This window comes from Podarcis vaucheri, assembly GCF_965113315.1.
Source record: "Podarcis vaucheri genome assembly, chromosome: 2".
Classification (NCBI taxonomy): domain Eukaryota; kingdom Metazoa; phylum Chordata; class Lepidosauria; order Squamata; family Lacertidae; genus Podarcis; species Podarcis vaucheri.
Genome location: NC_138760.1, coordinates 17,949,152 through 17,971,462, shown reverse-complemented (window position 1 = coordinate 17,971,462; position 22,311 = coordinate 17,949,152). Strand labels below are relative to the sequence as shown.

At 44.7% G+C, this 22,311-nt stretch overlaps 2 protein-coding genes across 6 annotated transcripts in view; one reads left to right on the top strand and one right to left on the bottom strand.

The window, feature by feature from the left end:
* Nucleotides 1–3,044: 3,044 nt before the first annotated feature.
* NABP2 (nucleic acid binding protein 2) lies at nt 3,045–15,219 on the bottom strand. 4 transcript variants are annotated; one of them, XM_082212780.1, is made up of 8 exons: nt 15,116–15,219; nt 14,549–14,651; nt 12,604–12,708; nt 11,092–11,230; nt 9,179–9,250; nt 7,147–7,228; nt 5,530–5,596; nt 3,045–4,730 (listed from the first exon to the last, which is right to left on the bottom strand). In XM_082212780.1, exons 3-8 carry the CDS (start codon nt 12,680–12,682, stop codon nt 4,534–4,536), a joined length of 636 nt encoding a protein of 211 aa, XP_082068906.1. In that variant the 5' UTR covers nt 12,683–12,708; nt 14,549–14,651; nt 15,116–15,219; the 3' UTR covers nt 3,045–4,533. The 4 variants fall into 4 exon arrangements, with proteins under 4 accessions (XP_082068906.1, XP_082068908.1, XP_082068909.1 ...); XM_082212782.1 differs by having other exon boundaries at nt 15,042–15,178; XM_082212783.1 differs by having other exon boundaries at nt 15,067–15,168.
* A 4,145-nt stretch (nt 15,220–19,364) lies between these two features.
* RNF41 (ring finger protein 41) overlaps nt 19,365–22,311 on the top strand; it is a 41,716-nt gene continuing 38,769 nt past the window's right edge. The window contains exon 1 of one of the 2 annotated variants that reach the window (XM_082212806.1): nt 19,365–19,531. The gene's annotated coding sequence lies outside the window, so the exon portion shown is untranslated. The remainder of the gene's footprint in view (nt 19,532–22,311) is intronic. The other variant, XM_082212807.1, reaches the window with a different exon arrangement.

Sequence of the window (22,311 nt, the reverse complement as noted above, 5' to 3'; positions counted from 1 at the left end):
TGGGTTTAATAACAGGTTGAGACGAATCAGCGTATAAAGGGGACGTCCAAAAAATATCTACATGGTGCCTAGGGAACAACTTGCACCTTAATATCGCAAGACAAAGGAGATGGTGTTGGACTTTTGGAGGAAGAGAGAACTAGCCCCGCTGTACATCGGGGAGGGCTGTGTGAAGAGAGTCTCTTCCTTTAAATTCCTAGGAGTTTATCTCAGTGAAGACCTTACTTGGAAAATAAATACAACCCGGGTGGTTAAGAAAGCCCAACAGAGACTCCATCTCAGAGTCTTGCAGAAGAACAATGTCAATCAACATTCGATGATCTCCTTCTACCAGCCAACAATAGAAAGTGTCCTTTCATACTGCATCACTGTGTGGTACGCTGGTTTGACATCATCTGATAGGAAGTGTCTACAGAGGGTGGTGAATACAGCACAAGATATTATGGGCTGTCCCATGAATCCACTGGATGAAATAGCGGAAGAACGTTGCCTCAGGAGAGTAAGGAAAATTTTCAGGGATGATTCTCACCCTGGCCGGAACTTTCTTGATCTCCTGCCCTCAGGCAGAAGATAAAGAAGCAGGATTAGTCGCACCAACAGGGTAAAGCATAGCTTCTATCCGTGGGCTGTTAGGCTGCTGAATGAAAAGCTAACAACAGGGCAACTGACTTTCGGGTTTGGTGGGTGTGCGTCAGTAAAGGAGGGGAAAGAAGACTAAGAGATCTGAGTGGGGGGTGCGCGTGTAATCTCACTGTATACAAGTGACAATAAAGTATTTCAATATTCAATTTCAATAGTTACTTATCTCCTTGGCTCAGGGGTCACGTAGCTCCATACCCTCCGACATTTCTCCGATGCAAATAGAGACATCCCACCATACCCTCCAACATTTCTCAGATGAAAATAGGGGTGTCCTAGGGATAAGCGGGACATCTCAGGATCAAATCAGAAAACGGGACAGCCTTTATAAATCTGGGGGACTGTCCCTGGAAAACGGACACTTGGAGGGTCTACCCACACACCCATTGGTAACATGGAGATAAACAATAAGAGTTTACAGTATATGCATTTTAAAGAGGAATTTTAAAGGAACTAATAAACATACAGATCACTCTCCCACCCACAAGACAAACTGATTAACTCCTGGTTTTACTCTTGTCCAGTCAGAGCTATGCAAAGGCCTGGATTTCTCATTTGTTTCCTAAGGTCGTCTGTCCTTTTTTTACTCCCGAGGATGGGAATGAGGCAATAAAAGGATCTTCACCTCAAAGGACAAGAATATACTTTTAAAATCAAATAAAAATTATGTTAGGGTGGCAAACTAAATTTTGTGAATATATTGAACTAGCCAAGATGACAGCGTCAATCAGAATGTAATCAAAACAAAAATTAAGAAAGGAATGGAAACGTGTTGGAAGAATATATTGTACAAAATCATTGTGTTAGAAATTTCTGGACAAGTATAGATTGAGCCCATTAAGTTAAGCAGCTATGTTTTTAATAGATGAATGATCATTCTAATGAACAAAAATGAACACAATTATTAGTGGGGGGGTGTTTAAGTAACAAGTTGGATATCACGCATGTGGGTGAAAGAAGTCACATGGGTATTTGGGTAAAAGGGGAGGTGGTTATAGGGTTAGATGTGGGGAATTTGTAGAAATAATGTATGTTACGTACAATGTTGAATGTGCCTCACAATTAACATGTAGCTTGAATTAATTTAAAAGAGAATATTTGTTGAATATGATAAATAGGGCAATGGCATGTACAATTTTACAATATGCAGAGGATAATATGTGCAAAGAAACTGGAGAGAGAGGAGCTGAGGGAGGGAAATGTAAATGGATATATTGATTGATAATTTGGTTGTTACAATTTTTCTATAAAAATATATATTAAAATAAAATAAAATAAAAGAGGGGGATTATTATTTTTTAAAAAGGAGAAAGAATAGGGAAGTGCCAGCATCACATTTAGGGTGGTGCGGGCAGTTCCTCCACACAAGGCAAGCAAAGAGGGCATATAATAATAATAAAAATAGCTGTTGTTTTACTAAAACCTATATTTATAAATGTACCTACTCAAAGTTAGGCCATGGTCAGATAGACAACTGAGTTGCTGCAACCATGGCATAGTGCACTTGAGAGCATGCGCAGAACGGGAGGGTGCCAAATAAATATTTATGGCGGCAAATTTTGTCCTCGCTCCAGGCACCAAAATCTTTCCAGGGGCAAAGTGTCATAGCTCATTGGTAGAGAATCTTTTGCTTTGCATGCAGAAGGTAAGATCGGGAATGTCCCCCTATCTGAAACCCTGGATTGCTGCTGGTTAGTTTGAGTACTTAGGCAACACAAAGATTGATACACCAATGGTCTGACTTAGTGTAAAAGGTGCTTCCTATGTTCTTAGATGGTCTCTCAGGTCCACATCTGTCACAAAGTCCAGGATTTTCATGTTGCAAGTGTGACCATGCTTCAAATATAACCAGAGATCAGATATAAAAGAAATAGGTTTCATTGTGTTCAATGGTACTTATTCCCAGGAAACTGATTAGGACTGCAGTCTTATTCACAAACTGGGTAGTAGGCAGGGAGTTTAGAAAAGGGTAATTCATATTACCTTACTTTGTGTAATCACAATCTCAACAAAGCTGGCAAAGGTCAGTTGGCTAGATTTACTGAGGTATTGTTATCTACACAATTATGTCATTTTGTCCTACGTTTGTAAGCAAACAAGAAAAAAGTTACTTCCAGTTTTGCACTCACATCTATTGTTCCATGGAATGACCCATTTTCTCTGATCAGAGACATTCACATTGTAAAGAGGATTAAAATATTTATTCCCCAAACATTCATGAATAGTACATTCAAACTGTCACATCAGATTTTAGACAACAGTGACGTAGCTTTAAAAAAAACAACCAGTTGAGAAATTCAAGCAATTACCGTACTCTAGAGTGGAAAACAGAAGGAAAGAGAGAAAAGGAGACAAGGACCCAAACTGCTAGATAAAATAGCACTTCAAAAAAGAGAGAGAAAATGTTTCTTCTGAACATTTTATTGGCTTTCGAGAAAGTGTTTTGGCAAAACGATTTTGTAGTGTTTAAATGCCATCTTATCTTCCTTTCAAAACTTTTTCCATTCCATTTACAAGGCAGACTATTCTGCAGATTCCTTTTAGCTAACTGAAACCAGGGTAATCAATAGCTTTCTGGAGCCCTTGAACCTAATAGGCCCCTTAAATGTTAGGAGAGAGGAACAAGGACATAGAGAACAGCAATGATTAACCCCAAAAGAGGTTAAAGGGGGTAGTCTGAGTAGCTTTCTTACTTCACACAGGGTCTGGACCAGTTTAGAGGCAAACACACCTTACATCTTTGACCCTGGCTGGGCCTTCTACCAAATGAGAACCCAGCTGGCAGCACTGGCTTGTGAGCCTGACAGGCCTCAGAAAATATGCCCAACACTGCCAGCCTTTGATGCCAACCATGCTGATACACGCTGGAATAAAAACACAAATCTATTTAAAGTTTTCTGCACAATAATAGAAATTAAAATATAACCGAATCCTCATTTTTCATAATTTAGATTTGGGCATGTGTGTGTTTTTTCGAGGTTTTTGTTGTTGTTGTTTAAAAGCTTCTCAATTTAGCCACACATCTAAATCTAACACCATCATTATATCTACAGAAACCTAGCTACAGGATGCTGTGAGCTACAATATCAATCAAGAATATGTTTGGGGGATACCGCAACAGTGCCGTCTCACTGCCCGGTTCTGGATAGTCACTCAGTTTGGCTCGGAAAAAGTGGCATAAATTCTGTTTTGTTTGTCTGGGTACACCTCCTCCTTATGGAAACTGAAACACAACCTGTCATTTAGCCCACAATAATAATTAACAAAGCCACTCGGTCTAGAGTTGTTTCATAGATTTCGTCACAAGTCCACAATAAATAGTTTTAAACCAGAGATGGGGAACCTGTGGACTTTCAGATGTTGATGGACAACTCCCATCATCCCAACCATTGGCCATACTGGCTGGGACTGATGGGAATTGGACTCCAACAGCCCTTGAAGGATCACATCTTTCAAACCCCTCTTTTAAGGGTTCTAGACTTTGTTTTTTAGAAGGGGGTTAAAATCAAGGACGCATGCGCCTGTAGCACAGGAACATGTCATCTGGGAAGTTAGAAGGGAGCAATGAAACGCAATTAGGTTAAAAGGCGGTCAGGCAGACATGTTAATTTCCTGCAAGGAATCCTGAAAAGAACAAGTTTGACCTGGGATTATCAGCATAAACGCACTCAAGATCCTCACCCGGTACTTGGCATCGCATGTTAAAAAGGAGATTTCAGTGGCTAAAATACAAATTGGTTTCGTACAATTCAGAGTCTCTGCATCCATAGCCTGGCCACCCGTCTCTTCTCGGTGTCAGCCGCTCTGCCTCAAAGCTGATCAGCAGGAGGCAAAGGTTAACACAGCAGGCAGTGGAGGGAAGGGACAGAAAAGCAACCCCAAATCCTGTGCTTGTTATCTCTTGCTGCTTCGTCGTGTCTCTTTGCCATTGCTGACTGGGTTAGAGGACGACCCTGACGAGCTTCCGCTCTGGTGGTTGGGCTGGCTCCGGGTGATGCGGCCGCTGGTGGGGTGAGAGGGGGCACTAGGTGTGTGGGTGGAGCTGCCAGATCCAGTGGTGATCAACCCGTTGCCATTCTGGTTGTCAGTGACTGAAAGAAAGGGAGGGGAGGGGGAAAAAGAAGAAGGAGGAGGTTTGGATTTGATATCCCGCTTTATCACTACCCGAAGGAGTCTCAAAGTGGCTAACATTCTCCTTTCCCTTCCTCCCCCACAACAAACACTCTGTGAGGTGAGTGGGGCTGAGAGACTTCAGAGAAGTGTGACTGGCCCAAGGTCACCCAGCAGCTGCATGTGGAGGAGTGGGGAATCGAACCCGGTTCACCAGATTACGAGTCCACCGCTCTTAACTACTACACCACGCTGGCTCCCAGGAGGAGAACAGAAAAACCTTACTGGAACCCACAGAGATGGAGCCAACAAATCCATTGGTATTCCTTCTGGGATATAGTAAAAAGAGTCTTCTACTTGTTGTTTTAGGAACTAAAGTAGCTAGCAGATGGGAAATGTGGCGTTTTCAGTTGAATGCCAGATGCGTTCAAGTGTGTGGAATACACAACGCTCGTCAAATTTGCCCCAGAGGGTTTGTGGAACCCCTAGGGCAGATTTAGGAGGCACAATTTGGGGGCGGGAAGAGAAGGGGATAACATTCCATTGCAGAAGCATAAATCTTTGCGCTGACAGAACATTCATGTAATATCACATTGGGTACAATCCACTGCCATGTCCAATTTGACCCTTAGATAGGCTATGAGTCAGATGTTGGCCATTTCCAGGCTAAATAATACCACGAGGCACAAAATCCTGACATGCACGACTTGTGCTTCTCTCACCTGCAGGTATCCGTTTCGCTCAATGGTACTAGGAAGTGCAAGATCATTCGCTGCCTACCTGCTGATGACGTGGAAGGCCCTGCTGTGGTTTGGGAGGCTGTGGGCGCTGCGTTGTCATTCTGTGTCTGTCGAAGAAAGCAAAAGTCTACTGAATTGTTTTGACATATACAGAAGTTCCACAGATACAACAGCCATGGGCAGAGGAGGGGCGGGGGAAGGTTTACAGAAGTATGCTGAAATCAAACCTAACTACAGCTGTGTACACACCATACAGTGGTACCTCAGGTTAAGTTCTTAACTCGTTCCGGAGGTTCATACTTAACCTGAAACTGTTCTTAACCTGAAGCACCACTTTACCTAATGGGGCCTCCGGCTGCCGCCGTGCTGCTGGAGCACGATTTCTGTTCTCATCCTGAAGCAAAGTTCTTAACCCGAGGTACTATTTCTGGGTTAGCAGAGTCTGCAACCTGAAGCGAATGTAACCTGAGGTACCATTGTATATTTAAAGTACATGACTTCCCCCAAGGAATCCTGGTAACTGTGGTCACAGCACCCTTAAACTACAATATTCTTGAGGGTTGGTGCATGTGCTTTAAACATATGTGTACACAGCCTGAGAAGGAAGAGAAAAATGTTTTATAAGTCAATTGTGCAGAAAACAAGAGGTTATCAGATGAGGGAGCAGGGCTAGAGCGGTTACTGTTTCCCCAAGAGACCTGTAGTGTGTCCACACTCATCTAGGCAAAGTGGATCTTGGAAGATGTTATCTAGCACCCTAGAGAGAGGGAGGGAGCACATCTACATGCTAAGGAAGTCAATTCCATCCCAGTCAGCATAACTCACTCTCGAGTCAGATCCAGTAAGGCAATCCAGAAGAATTGCCAAATCCGTAACTGAGAAGACCTCCCTGTACCATTAAAGAGTTACACCAAATGGAAAAACCCTCCTCTTTGCAGCTTCACTCCCTCACTGTGATGGGTAAAATTTGTGCTTTCCGCTCTGCTCTTAATACAGTGGTGCCCCGCAAGACGAATGCCTCGCAAGACAGAAAACTCGCTAGACGAAAGAGTTTTCTGTTTTGGAGGTGCTTCGCAAAACGAATTTCCTATGGGCTTATTTCGCAAGACGACAATGTCTTGCGAGTTCCTGCTTTTCCCCCCTCCCCCCTTTTTCTAAGCCGCTAAGCCGCTTATCAGCTGATCCGATCAGCAGATAAGCCACTAAAAGCCACTAATAGCGCTAATCCGCTAATCCGTCAATGGGCTTGCTTTGCAAGACGAAAAAACCGCTAGACGAAGAGAATCACAGAACGGATTCTTTTCGTCTTGTGAGGCACCACTGTATACAGGAATCCTCCCAGGCTCTGGACCTGAGACCTTACGGGCTTGCTTCCTGAAAGATTAAGGTGTATAATCCTTAACACCCACCGTAGCTTCCATTTTCTCAGGGCAAGGAAATGCAACAGCTGCCTGCAGCAAAATACAATAGAAAAATAAGCATTGGGGTATAGAGGAGAGCTGCACTGAGTGTAGGGTGGTCACGAGAATTTGGAGTGATACATTTCCCTGCTGTAAAGGGAGGCATAAACACCCCTTCTGATTGGGTCAGGAAGTTCTTCCTTCAAAATTCATTTCACCCCCCCCCCCCAGTGTTAGTTAAGAATCCTGATACTCACATTTTTGTTTTGCGACTGCTGGGCAACATATTCTGGGTTTGGCTCACTGAAATTTGGCACTTCTGAGTAAACCATACAAAACCTGGAACAGGAGGGGCAGCAGATAAAACACAGCTGTCAGTCCACTGACAAATGTCCGTCCAAAGTGACTGGGGGAACCCAGCCAGATGGGCTGAGTAGAATTATTATATTATTATTCTCCCTCTCCCTACATGTATGCAGCTCTACATGGGCAGTGAGGGATGGCAACCACATGCCAATTAGCAGTAATAATTTAAGCCTGGACCTAGATTAATGCCAGACATCAACAAACCCAAACTTTGACAATATCCTTTGAAGTATATACTTTTATAGGAGCGGGGAAGCCAGGGCTGCAGGAGGGAAGGTATTATTAATAATAATAATAATAATAATAATAATAATAATAATAATAATAATTTATTATTTGTACCCCGCCATCTGGCTGGGTTTCCCCAGCCACTCTGGGCGGCTTCCATAGAAACCAAAAAACACTAAAATATCATACATTAAAAACTTCCCTGAACAGGGCTGCCTTAAGATGTCTTCTGAATGTCAGGTAGTTGTTTATCGTTTTGACATCTGATGGGAGGGCGTTCCACAGGGCGGGCGCCACTACCGAGAAGGCCCTCTGCCTGGTTCCCTGTAGCTTTGCTTCTCGCAATGAGGGAACCGCCAGAAGGCCCTCGGCGCTGGACCTCAGCGTCCGGGCAGAACGATGGGGGTGGAGACGCTCCTTCAGGTATACTGGGCTGAGGCTGTTTAGGGCTTTAAAGGTCAACACCAGCACTTTGAATTGTGCTCAGAAACGTACTGGGAGCCAATGTAGGTCTTTCAAGACCGGTGTTATGTGGTCTCGGCGGCCGCCCCCAGTCACCAGTCTAGCTGCCGCATTCTGGATTAGCTGTAGTTTCCGAGGTAAAATAAAATCTCAAGCTGTCAAAATCAAAACCTGACAGCATGCATTCCCCCCCCCCCCAGGCTATGGGTAATCTAATGTCCATACTATTGAAAAGAAGAAGAAAAACAATTTCAGAAATGGGTAACAGCAGCTGTGCAAGTTCACTCAAGAGAGTTTCCGTTAAAGGCAGCAGCACGTGGAACAACCTGAAGACCCCAACTACAAGCCACCATCAACCCCAGCCAATATTACTCATATAATTACTCGAGCATAAAAGCTCAGGAATGGTGGGTCTTTTCATAGAAACATCCTAGGGGGGAAAATGGGAATCATTTGTAAGGGAGGTAGGAAGGCGTTTGCCTTAGATTACAAATTAGTGGATGCCTTTTGAAATGCACAGAGGGGTATTTATCCTACAGAGTTAATTAAAAAATAATGAGCATTTGTAGTACAGTTACGGAGGGCAGACGGGACGCGGGTGGCACTGTGGGTTAAACCACAGAGCCTAGGACTTGCCGATCAGAAGGTCAGCGGTTGGAATCCCCGCGACGGGGTGAGCTCCCGTTGTTCGGTCCCTGCTCCTGCCAGCCTAGCAGTTCGAAAGCATGTCAAAGTGCAAGTAGATCAATAGGTACCGCTCTGGTGGGAAGGTAAACAGCGTTTCCGTGCGCTGCTCTGGTTCGCCAGAAGCGGCTTAGTCATGCTGGCCACATGACCCGGAAGCTGTACGCCGGCTCCCTCGGCCAATAAAGCGAGATGAGTGCCGCAACCCCACAGTCAACCACGACTGGACCTAATGGTCAGGGGTCCCTTTACCTTTATGGAGGGCAGGGGGGAGAGATTCTTATGCAAGCAATGCCTCTCAATGTTCAATACATTTGCTAACTGTAGCCTGAACCGTTTATTACGGTGCGGTCAGCATGCAAAGTAGTCACCAGTCTTTTCTAACTTGGAAGCTGCCTCCTTGACTTATGGTGGTGATAGCCCCTGGAGCAAATACTATCCTTTGGTGGGAATCTGGCTGTGTGTCTGAACTTAAAAAAAAAATCAACCATGTACCAAACCTCCAGTTCCAAAAAAGGAACATTGGCATAAGCCAATTACAGCCCTTACTCTCCAACTTTCTGCAAGTCTCCTCCACGTCCAGTGTACAAGGTCAGGCAGCCTTTGAAAACAGATGCATACCTAGGAGAGAGAGAGACCCATGGTTAGGAACAGCACAACATTCCTCTTATAGCTGGAAAATGCACCAGCTCAAAACAAAATACCCAATTTGGGGGTACCTTGAAGCACAGACGCATAAAGTTGTTCTCCAGTTGTATGATGCATATTGTTCTATTTATAAAATTTGTTACCCCACATTTCAGTATAAAATAGTCCACCTGTCTTCTCAGTTAAGTCAATCGAGTTTCTGTGCATTTCTGGATACTATTGGGCATAATCTGCACATTTTTAAGTCTCATTACAGCTAAGAAGTCTTAAGCTGCAATCCTATACCCACTTACCTGCGAGTAAACTCCACTGAACTCAGTGGAACTTACTTCTGAGTAGACAGGTATAGGGTTGCACTGTTAAGCACTTTTTACTTCCTCTGGATGAAGTTCAGAATGTTGCCCTTCACCTGCTGGGTATCAAACACATAATAATAATAAAAAAGAAACACTCAGTTTAACTAATTGGGGCTGGCAAAGTTGGGACACACCAGCAGTACTGCTATTCCCATTTTGCACAGAACACCCAAGAAGATCACAGGCAGGGCAAGAGGATAAATCTCTGCACATCCTCCCAGATTAAACTGTGCTCTCCCCATCCAAGATCCTGGAGCCAGCGCTGAAATTCATTCTGAATTAGTTTAAACACATGAAACCCTGGAAAGCCACTACCAGGCAGCACAGACAGGGCTCAGACAGATGGACTAAGGGCCTGACTTGGTTCAAGGTGACTTCCTACGCTCCTGAATGGGGCAACTTGCCGCTGAAGGACCAGGTGCACAGCCTGGGAGTCATTTTGGACTCACAACTGTCCACAGAAGTACAGGTCAGTTCTGTGTCCAGGGCAGCTGTCTACCAGCTCCATCTGGTATGCTGGCTGAGACCCTACCTGCCCGCAGACTGTCTTGCCAGAGTGGTGCATGCTCTGGTTATCTCCTGCTTGGACTATTGCAGTGCACTCTATGTGGGGCTACCTTTGAAGGTGACCCAGAAACTACAATTAATCCAGAATGTGGCAGCTAGACTGGTGACTGGGAGTGGCCGCCGAGCCCATCTAACACCAGTACTGAAAGACCTACATTGGCTGCCAGTATGTTTCCAAGCACAACTCAAAGTGTTGGTGCTGACGTTTAATGCCCTAAATGGACTTGGCCCAGTATACCCGAAGGAGCGTCTCCACCCCCATCATTCAGCCCAGAGGTCCAGCGCCGAGGGCCTTCTGGCGGTTCCCTCACTGTGAGAAGTGAGGTTACAGGGAACCAGGCAGAGGACCTTCTCAGTAGTGGTGCCCGCCCTGTGGAACGCCCTCCCACCAGATGTCAAGGAAATAAATAACTATCTGACTTTTAGAAGACATCTGAAGGCAGCCCTGTTTAGGGAAGTTTTTAATGTTCTGTTGGGAGCTGCACAGAGTGGCTGGGGAAACCCAACCAGATGGGCAGGGTATAAATAAATTATTATTATTATTGTTGTTGTTGTTGTTGTTGTTATTATTATTATTATTATTATTATTATTATTATTATTATTTTGTGGGATGTGTATTGTGCAAGGAAGATAAGAGCTAAGATAAGAGCTAAGAATGTGGACAGAAAGATTAAGCAGATGAGCTGCCCCCACCTGGATTATATATTATTCTTATTATGCTTATTCTTATTATTATACTATGTGATCTTAGGCGTATACCTGAAAAAGCCTAAAATGGGCCCAACTACCTGTTACTTCTGGGGCTGGGGCTAAAGCTCCACTTGGAGAAAGGAACATCCAATTTTCCCCACTTTCTTCTATTGCACTCCTATTGGAAAGGTGGTCCATACCCTTTGGTGAGTCGGATGATGTCTCCTGGTTGGATGAGGTTGCCAACATCGTCCCACACAGAGATGTTTATGCTGCCAGTTTTGTCGGCTACTTTACATGTCCGCACTTCATGGCCATCCTTGGTCTTGGTAACCCGGCCTGGTGGCAATAATAATAATAATAATAAATTTTATTTATACACCGCCCTCCCCAGCCAAGGCCGGGCTCAGGGCGGCCAACAACCAATAATAAAAACAAGTTGAATGCATACAACTTAAAAACAAGATTAAAATACAACATTAAAACATTAAAATGCAGCCTCATTACAGTAGGAGAAAGGAAAAAAGAAAGAGGGGGAGGGAATAAAATTGACTCCAAGCCAAAGGCCAGGCGGAACAACTCTGTCTTACAGGCCCTGCGGAAAGAAATCAGATCCTGCAGTTCCCTGGTCTCATGAGGCAAAGCGTTCCACCAGGCCGGGGCCAGTGTTGAAAAAGCCCTGGCTCTGGTTGAGGCTAATCTAACTTCCTTAGGGCCCGGGACCTCTAGGGTGTCGCTATTTATGGACCTTAAGGTCCTCCGTGGGGCATACCGGGAGAGGCGGTCCCATAGGTATGAGGGTCCTAGGCCGTGAAGGGCTTTAAAGGTCAAAACCAGCACCTTAAATCTGACCCTGTACTCCACCGGGAGCCAGTGCAGCTGGAAAAGCACTGGGTGAATATGCTTCCATGGCAGAGACTCTGTGAGGAGCCTCGCTGCAGCATTCTCCACCTGCTGGAGTTTCTGGGACATTCCGGTAGGAATGGTTAGCAAAATTCACGGTTACCAAAATTCAAGGCAGCTAAAAGGGTGTTTCTGCTTTCAGGCCAGAAGTACAGGCTGGGAAGCAGCTCCGTGCCAATCCCACCCCATGGAAACATTTGCAGAGCGCAGCTCTTTATTACCAGAAGAAGAAGAAAATGAAACATTCCTGGAAAGGGGAGAGGAAAGGGCACCCTCAACTTGTATGGCATTAACAAGAAAGGAACCTAGGAGTATTATTGACAATGCAAGTGATATGGAATTGCAATGCATGCTATATAAATGAGGTGACAATATTCTGACTTGCAACAGGGTGCATCAGTACGAGATGACAGTCTAAGGAACCCACAACACTCAATATAGCACAACACTTTTCTGAATCCAGATAAAAACACTGTGCTAAAAGCACAAGTTGTGGGGTTTTTTAAGGCAAGAGTAAAAGATCCTTAGATTCTTCCATAAGCTGCACTCAGCCTGACAGCAATCCAGTCTGCTTCTACATTTCAAAGAATCCTATTCAGAAATACTAATATTGATCATGCAATGTCACCTTTCATTGGCTATTGATAGAAGGAAGTCCATGTGCAGCCCATAATTAATAAAGTAAAATAATGTGATGGTTCTATGTCTTTTCATATGATTCTGTGAAACAAGGAAGCAGACGGACCTCTCAGCTGTACTGCAATAGGTTTTTAAAGCATGTTAGCCATTGTCATCTGCAGAGCACTCACCTGTTTCTAGAACAATGAATATAAGATTGAGGTTTTTCAAGCCTGGTTTAATATCCTTCACCAATGTTTCTGTCGTCATTTTGAATGGCTTTTGATTTCCAGTATCTGAGTAAACAATTATTATTATTATTATTACTACTACTATTACTATTATTATTATTACTATTATTATTATTATTTCTTAATATCCAGCAAACAGAACAAACGAAAAAGGTGCTGACTGCCGTAGTTAATAATAAAACCTTGTTATTTTAACCTTGAGCAGAGGCACTGTTATTTTGTGACTTCCTCTAAGGATAAAGAAAGGCATGTTTCAAATGTGTCCAAATTTCAGAAGTTCCACCATGTAGACACAAGCGCAGCTGCTATTCCTAGCTTCCAGAATTAGACTGTCCAAATTTTATCAATTTCAATATGTTTTGTATTACTCTTTCCCCCCGTCATTCTGTGTGAAAAATTCCGCAAATCAACAATTTTGAACAGAATGCCAAGAATGATTTTTTAAGAAATCTGGTATATGTCAGTTGATATGAAAGAACAGGTGGCCAACCTGTGGACTTTCAGATGTTGTTTCCGCCCCAGCCATCATGGCCAGTCATCAGAAAATGCTGGGAGCTGTAGACCAGCAACATTTGGGGGTGGGGGAAGGTACAGATTATCCACATGATATAGAAAGTAAAGGTAAAGATAAAGAGTGACCGACTCTGGGGTTGCGCTTCTCTTTATTGGCCAAGGGAGCCGGCGTACAGCTTCCTGGCCATGTGGCCAGCATGACTAAGCTGCTTCTGGCGAACCAGAGCAACGCACAGAAACGCCATTTACCTTCCCGCCGGAGCGGTGCCTATTTATCTACTTGCACTTTGACGTGCTTTCGAACTGCTAGGTTGGCAGGTGCAGGGACCGAACAACGGGAGCTCACCCCATCGCGGGGATTCAAACCGCCGTCTTTCTGATCGGCAAGTCCTAGGCTCTGTGGTTTAACCCACAGCGCCACCCGCGTCCCTATAGAAAGTAAAGGTAAAGGTAAAGGTACCCCTGCCCGAACGGGCCAGTCTTGACAGACTCTGGGGTTTGTGCGCCCATCTCACATCTATAGGCCGGGGGCCAGCGCTGTCCGGAGACACTTCCGGGTCACGTGGCCAGCGTGACAAAGCTGCATCTGGCGAGCCAGCGCAGCACACGGAACGCCGTTTACCTTCCCGCTGGTAAGCGGTACCTATTTATCTACTTGCACCCGGGGGTGCTTTCGAACTGCTAGGTTGGCAGGCGCTGGGACCGAGCAGCGGGAGCGCACCCCGCCGCGGGGATTCGAACCGCCGACCTTTCGATCGGCAAGCCCTAGGCGCTGAGGCTTTTACCCACAGCGCCACCCGCGTCCGGCAAGACCAATTTATAAACAGAAAGGCAGTTATGAAAATATCCATCAAATGTGAGAAAAATAGGCTATTTTGCTTAGTTCCAGTCTCTGATTTTGGAATTTTGTGTTCATGGCATTTTGATTTTTGAACTAGATTAACGTCAGATCAATTGCCCTGGTTACATTTTTTAAAAATCTCAACAGACAGAAATGCAAAAAACCCACAAAACTTTCTGGAGATGTTGTTTTGAGTTTGTAAAAGAACCCCATCCTGACGCCACAATATTTTTAACCCTTAACTTTATAAGAGCTTCAACTGATTACAATCTTTGAACACAAGCAGAAGATCACCATCTTTTACACACTCCAAGATTTACAGCTAATAACATGATTTGAAGAGTGCCATTCAATGAACAAGTAAAAGGTCAACAATTCTCTTCCATTTCTGTCTCTGCTCATGCGCAAATTCCAGCAACACTTAAAGCACTATAGCTGCTGTTATTGCTATGGATGTGAATACTCTATTTTTATGCAAATTATCAACCTGCCCTGGTATCAGTTTAAAGGGTCCACACTGATCTTTATTACCTGTTTTGAGCACCGTACACGAAAGACTTCTTTGGCATGTGTAGAAGACTGGTTTCAAGAAAACGGGTATAGCATCCTTGCTTGTGTTACAGTTCACACACGCCTGGAAGGAAAAGACACCTTGCTTTTTCGCAGATCTTCAACCACCGATCTGATCAACACATGCAAAACTGATCTCCTGGCTATTTATTTTTGCTGCCGGTTTCCCTTCTGGGTTACGCAAAGATCGATCGGCTGATACTTAAATTTCTGCACCGCGATTAATATTCAAACGGGAGGAAAATAAGTTAAAAACTCCACGACCCTCAAGGTCCCTTTCAATTATATGATTATATGATTGTAAGTTAGTAAATATACTGGTGAGCAGTTCCCCAACCGCCTCCCGCCTCCCCCACGAAACATGGATTCAACCAGCCCTGCAACATGCACCGATATTTTTCCCTGCCGTACGCAAAGTACAGGAGAGCTTATTAAACTCCCACATTCTCCTTACCAACCATTCCGAGTCTATTAATTACATTTCGAATAAAAGAAGATCACGACCACCACTTTTCCAGTGAAACAGACCTGGAGGAACGTTGGGTTGCAGACATTCCAGGAAGTATCCTGCTGCGTCCAGCGCAGCCAATCGCGTGGCGAGGCTTTCCTTCGACATGCAGGAATGTTCCAATCTTTCAACCAATTGGAGGCAAATAAAGTATTAAAGTGACAGTATCACCAACTGATGCGTTTAAAAAATCGATAGCAGAGGGTGCTGTGAAATTCTTCGAGAAGAATTTCCAGCTATTTTGCACTTGATGCTCCGAAGGCTTGACTTTTCAAGTTAGTTGAACGAATCATGAATGAATGAACGCATTAAATAGATATATATTTCCCAAAAAAATAGGATTCCAGGTGGAAAAATCGAAACTTGAGACAGAGTTGTTAGAACCAAAGACCAAGTTATTATCGAGAATGTATAACTTGCTGCTTAAATGGAACACTCAGGATGAGACAGTTAAATCAGCTATGATAAAATGGGCTCAGGACATTGGTTATAATATCATGTCTGAAGACTGGGAGAGGTTATGGACCACCGGTATGAAGTTTACTGCATGCAATGCTTTGAAAGAAAATATTATGAAAATGGTATACAGGTGGTACATGACCCCGGTCAAGCTGGCTAAGATATACCATTTGTCCGATAATAAATGTTGGAAGTGTAAGGAAGCTGAGGGGACATTCTTTCACCTTTGGTGGACTTGTCCAAGATTGAAGGCCTTCTGGGAAATGATCTACAACGAGTTAAAAAAGGTGTTTAAATACACCTTCCCCAAGAAACCGGAGGCCTTCCTTCTGGGCATTGTCGGCCAGAAGGTGCTAAAGAAGGATAGAACTTTTTTTATGTATGCTACTACAGCAGCAAGAATTCTTATTGCCAAGCATTGGAAGACTCAAGATTTGCCCACACTGGAGGACTGGCAGACACAATTGATGAACTACATGGAACTAGCCGAGATGACTGCAAGGATCCGAGATTTGGGAGAAGAAGCAATGGAGGAGGATTGGAAAAAATTTAAAGACTATTTGCAAAAGTATTATAAGTTATATGAATCTTAAGATGCCGTATGACTTGGAAGGTTAGCTCCAGCAACGAAAGTGGATTATATATGAAATTGGATAATATTTATGAAAGAATCAAAGTTTAAATGGGTAAAAATGACAATATGTTATATTTTTAGAGTAATTGGAAAACAAGAGATTTAAACTTAAACTGCAATTGAAAGTACAAAGAAACACATGAAACAAGGTTATAACTTGCTGATAACTTTATTGTCAAGAATGCATTATGTGGGAGATGTGGGGAAGTCCGATAGAAATCTGAAATAAGTTGTTGAAATGGTTGTGATTTTCTGTTTTTTCTTTCTTTCTACCTTCTATGTTCTTTCTTTTTTCTGTTTTATCTGTAATTTGGAAAAAAATGCAATAAAAATTATTATGAAAAAAAAAGATATATATTTCCAACGCAGAAAGATACTCATGTAAGCCACAGCTGTCAACTTTCCCCCTTTCTTGCGAGGAATCCTATCCTATTCCCTTTAAAAAAGGGAAACGTTGACAGCAATGATGTAAGCACTGGATTCTACATAAATATCATGACCACTCATAGCAGTGGGGTAGCGTGGGGGTGCAGGGGGGGGCCGGGCGCACCCGGCGCAACATCTGGGGGTTAGGGTTAGGGGGCGCAAATCCACGGGTTAGGGGGCGCAAATTACTTGCCTTGCCCCGGGTGCGGACAATCCACGCTACGCCACTGACTCATAGTATTTAATGAAAAATAAAGCAGAAGTGATGCTAATATGATACACTTTAGGCCTTGATCTTTATTGGCATGTCAGAAATGATACACTTTTTCCACTGTGGTTGTTTTGTGTTGTCACACTTGTGAGTTGATTCACACAGCATTCATGATATGACAAAATATGTATACATGACAAATCAGCAGGTGTACAGCCCGATCAGCGCATGCAGATGCTGTCCTGGTTTCTTATTTGATCCCAGAATGTCCTGCTTTTCCTTAGGTAAAGGTAAAGGGACCCCTGACCATTAGGTCCAGTCGTGGCCGACTCTGGGGTTGCGGCGCTCATCTCGCTTTATTGGCCAAGGGAGCCGGCGTACAGCTTCCAGGTCATGTGGCCAGCAGGACTAAGCCGCTTCTGGCGAACCAGAGCAGCACATGGAAACGCTGTTTACCTTCCCGCCGGAGCAGTACCTTTGACGTTTTTTGACAGAATTACAAGCCTGGTAGATGAAGGGAACGCAGTGGATGTAGCCTACCTTGATTTCAGCAAGGCATTCGACAAGGTGCCCCATGATATTCTGTCTTGAGTATGCTACCACTCAGTGGATTTGTAACTGGCTGACTGACCGAACCCAAAGGGTGCTCATCAATGGTTCCTCTTCATCCTGGAGAAGACTGACTAGTGGGGTGCCACAGCGTTCTGTCTTGGGCCCGGTCTTATTCAACATCTTTATCAACGACTTGGATGATGGACTCAAGGGCATCCTGATCAAATTTGCAGATGACACCAAACTGGGAGGGGTGGCTAACACCCCAGAGGACAGGATCACACTTCAAAATGACCTTGACAGATTAGAGAACTGGGCCAAAACAAACAAGATGAACTTTAACAGGGAGAAATGTAAAGTATTGCACTTGGGCAAAAAAAATGAGAGGCACAAATACAAGATGGGTGACACCTGGCTTGAGAGCAGTACATGTGAAAAGGATCTAGGAGTCTTGGTTGACCACAAACTTGACATGAGCCAACAGTGTGACGCGGCAGCTAAAAAAGCCAATGCAATTCTGGGCTGCATCAATAGGAGTATAGCATCTAGATCAAGGGAAGTAATAGTGCCACTGTATTCTGCTCTGGTCAGACCTCACCTGGAGTACTGTGTCCAGTTCTGGGCACCACAGTTCAAGAAGGACACTGACAAACTGGAACGTGTCCAGAGGAGGGCAACCAAAATTGTCAAAGGCCTGGAAACGATGCTTTATGAGGAATGGCTAAGGTAGCTGGGCATGTTTAGCCTGGAGAAGAGGAGGTTAAGGGGTGATATGATAGCCATGTTCAAATATATAAAAGGATGTCACATAGAGGAGGGAGAAAGGTTGTTTTCTGTTGCTCCAGAGAAGCGGACATGGAGCAATGGATCCAAACTACAAGAAAGAAGATTCCACCTAAAGATTAGGAAGAACTTCCTGACAGTAAGAGCTGTTCGACAGTGGAATTTGCTGCCAAGGAGTGTGGTGGAGTCTCCTACTTTGGAGGTCTTTAAGCAGAGGCTTGATAACCATATGTCAGGAGTGCTCTGATGGTGTTTCCTGCTTGGCAGGGGGTTGGACTCGATGGCCCTTGTCGTCTATTTCAACTCTATGATTCTATGATTCTATGATTTGACGTGCTTTCGAACTGCTAGGTTGGCAGGAGCAAGGACCGAGCAACGGGAGCTCACCCCATCGCAGGGGTTCAAACTGCCAACCTTCTGATCGGCAAATCCTAGGCTCTGTGGTTTAACCCACAGGTTCTTCTTAGGATGTCACTATTTTCATCAGAGAAATGTTGGAACATATGGTAAGATGTCGCTATTTTCACTGGAGAAAAGCTGGAGGGCATGGAGTTATTTGACCCCGGAGCCATCTGATGACAGCCCTTTCTTTTCATTAGGTCAATTTTAAAAGGGTTGTACAATACAGGACTGAGACCAAATCACACACTGTAATTTTGTTCCTACAGATGGGGAAGGGTGAAGCTGTTTAGAAACTTTAAAAGTTACAATGGAGATTATGCAAGAGCTGGAAAAACCAGTTTCTTCCCCAAAACAAGAAATGTGGATAATGTTTAGTTATTCTGATCTCAGAGACTGCTCTTGTAAGGTCAAATGTAGGGTTCACCCCGATCGTGGAGGATTCGAGCCGCCGGCTTTCTGAACGAGCAATTCCAAGAGGATCAGTGGTTTAGACCACAGCGCCACCCGCGTCCCCCCCAGAATGTGCAGCCTCCGACGTCTCTCGAGTCAGCGGGATCAAACAGAAACGCGGCATTCTAAGCATCAGCGCCATCTAGGCCCCGCCCCCAGACACGCCCATAGCGGAAAGGACCACGCCCACCCACTCTTTTTCTCTGGTCTGGAGAAGGCGGAGGCAACCTAAACCACAAAGCCCCGCCATTGGCTAGAGCGGTCGCGGCTCGGGTTACACCGCTGTGTGGGCGGGGTCGCGCATCCGGGTTGAATCTGGCGCGTTTCCGGCGGCGGCGGCGGGTTGGGGGGGGAAAAAAAGAGAAGAAAATAGAAGGGAAATTCGGGGTTGCGGAGCGACGGCGGGTTCCGAGCGGGGCCTAGCGGGTGCTTGAAGCGGGTGCAGGTGGCGGAGAGCGAGCCTGGTCCCGCGTATGCGGCGAGGTGACGTTGGAGGGCGGGCGTGTTTTTGTTTCTGAGGTAAGTGGGGGCGCCTGAGAGGAAATGAAGGGAGGGATGGGCGCGGAGGGGAGACCGTCGCGAGGCGGGGAGCCCGCGTCTGAGGGGGCTGTTGGGAGACCCCGACTGAGGCTCCTCTTTCTCCCCCCCCTTTCGCAAATGTTGGACTGCCCCCACCCCAATTTGGACTCGGTGGGGCTTACCTTCCCAGGCTTGTGCTGCGAAGGGGAAACCTGGGATGGAGGAGAGAAGCTGGCCAGCTGTGGCCGTTTCGCAGAACCGTGGAGTTGGAAAGGAACCCCCGAGGGTCATCTAGACCAACCCCCCTTTTGCCCAGCTCGGGGCTCGAACTCACGGCCTGAGGTTGATCTAACTCTACCGACTTAGTTATCCCAGAGGCTTCGGGTCTGTCTCTGTGTGTAATACAGTGGTACCTCGGGTTAAGAACTTAATTCGTTCCAGAACGAAGTGCAAAAAGATGACTTAAAGCTTTCATGAAATATCACATAAAATCACCAGTTTGTTTCATAGGTTATTTTTAGAGTTACAGGCACTAACCCTCTCTAAAAGCTGTACACAAGCAATGACTTTGGCTTGGATGTTAAACTGGAGGAAGTAGCGCTTAAATAATGAAAGGTGGTTGCTTTCAAGAATGGACTTGTCAATAGTTCATGTGTCTATGAAAAAAGTTGTTCTGCCTAGTTACTTGTGTAGAAAGTATTGTTTCTGGAGCTATATTTATGTAAATGCCTCCTCCCTCCTCCTGAAAAAAGGCCTCACATGGCTTCTTTCAACTACAGTGGTACCTCTGGTTATGAACTTAATTCGTTCCGGAGGTCCGTTCGTAACCTGAAAGTGTTCTTAACCTGAAGCACCACTTTAGCTAATGGGGTCTCCCGCTGCTGCTACTGCGCTGCTGCTGCACGATTTCTGTTCTGAAGCGTATGTAACCTGAAGCGTATGTAACCTGAAGCATATGTAACCTGAGGTACCACTGTATATCTATATGTAGTCTTGCAAACTGCCTTGAGAACTTGGTTGTGTAGTCGATACACAATTTTGGTGCGTTTGGGTTTTTGTTTTATTAAAAAAAGCAAGTCATCAGTATGTGGTCATCGGGGTAATAGGGCGGGGGGATGCCTCGGCAGCCACGGTGTTCAGCGGCAAATGTTTTACTTGGGACAGAGTTGGCTTCAGATCACTTCGTGGGAGTTGATGGGAGCTTTAAAAGATGGGTTGGGTGAGGCAAGTAAGAAGAAGAAAGAAGCCCCGTGCCCTCTGCCCTAAGCACTTTGGAGAAAGGGAGGGTCTATTAATACAGAAATATAAAGCAGAAATATAAATATGTGCATGACGTACATAGTCTTTAAAAAACAACAACACAGAATGGCCACAAGAAAGACATGTCCCTGCCCAGATCAGTTTACAGTAGATACGCAAATGCATGCGCGTCCACATGTTTAAGTTTTAAAAAACAGTTGGTAGAGAATCCTCCACATAGTGGGATGATCTAGAAAAGCGACTGGCACCGTTTCTGAGGAAAGGATCCGTTGGGAAGAATGTTCTGGTGAAAGAAATTCAGGACCTGGTACAGTGGTACCTCAGGTTACAAACACCTTGGGTTACAGACTCCGTACCTCAGGTTAAGAACTTTACCTCCGGATGAGAACAAAAATCGCACGGCAGTGGCAGCAGGAGGCCCCATTAGCTAAAGTGGTACCTCAGGTTAGGAACGGACCTCCGGAACAAATTAAGTTCATGACCAGAGGTACAACTGTAGTTGAAAGAAGCCGTGAGGCCTTTTTTCAGGAGGAGGGAGGAGTATCATAGAACAGTAGATAAAACAGAATGATGTATGGTGGTCCAGTATAAATTGTTACGAATACACCATTAGTTCATCAATGACGTTGCAAAATACACATGCAAACACAACAGAAAACAAGTCTGGGACATCCATTAGCATGTTGCAGATTTCTGATTGGTTCTGTTAGGGCTTGTCCACACTTCCATTTGCCCCCCATTCTCCCCCCCAAAAAAAACCCCCCCACAGGTTACTGTTTTCAACAGATTGCTGTTTGGTCCAAATGCAAATGCAAAACAACTTGGACTCGTCCCTAAAAACACAATATAAGTGGGAAATTGTAAGACCTGTGCTTTCTAGGCACAGGACAAGTGGAAGTGTGGATGAGCCCTTAGTTAAAGGATAAGGAAAGATGTTGCTGCACTCCCAACTTTCATCACACCCAGGCATAGTTCAGTTACAGTCTCAACAGCTTCTGAAGAGCCAGTTCCCCACCTCTGGATTACAGACCTTGATGTAGAGCAGTGTCCTCAAATTAGAATACCCACCAGTGTGGTTCAGCTGTTAGGTGACCTAGTTTTACCTGTTCAATGCAGGGAATCAAAAATGCCCAGCATATACTGCACACAAAAAAGAAATGAGGAGTCCCTCATTTGCTTTCAAATGCTTTCAATCCCAGAAAGCATGACAACAGGGTTAAAGGAAGTTGTAGTCCAGCAATATCTGAAGGGCCCTAGATTTCCTAGTCCTATGTTAGAAGGAACTAGTGGTATGGGGAGTGCATATTAGAGCCGTGCAAGATACTGTGCTGAAGGATCTTATGGCAAGCCATTGCTTGAGGCTGGGAGAAGAGCCAAGGGCAGAATAACTAATGCTTCAAGGAAGTGTTCTCTCTCTAGTTTGAGCATAGATTACAGCAGAGAGCTAATTGTTTTATAGGCTGTAAAGCAAACTTTTGCTGCCTAAATTCTGTTGTGCTGTAAGCAAGCAGGGGAATAAC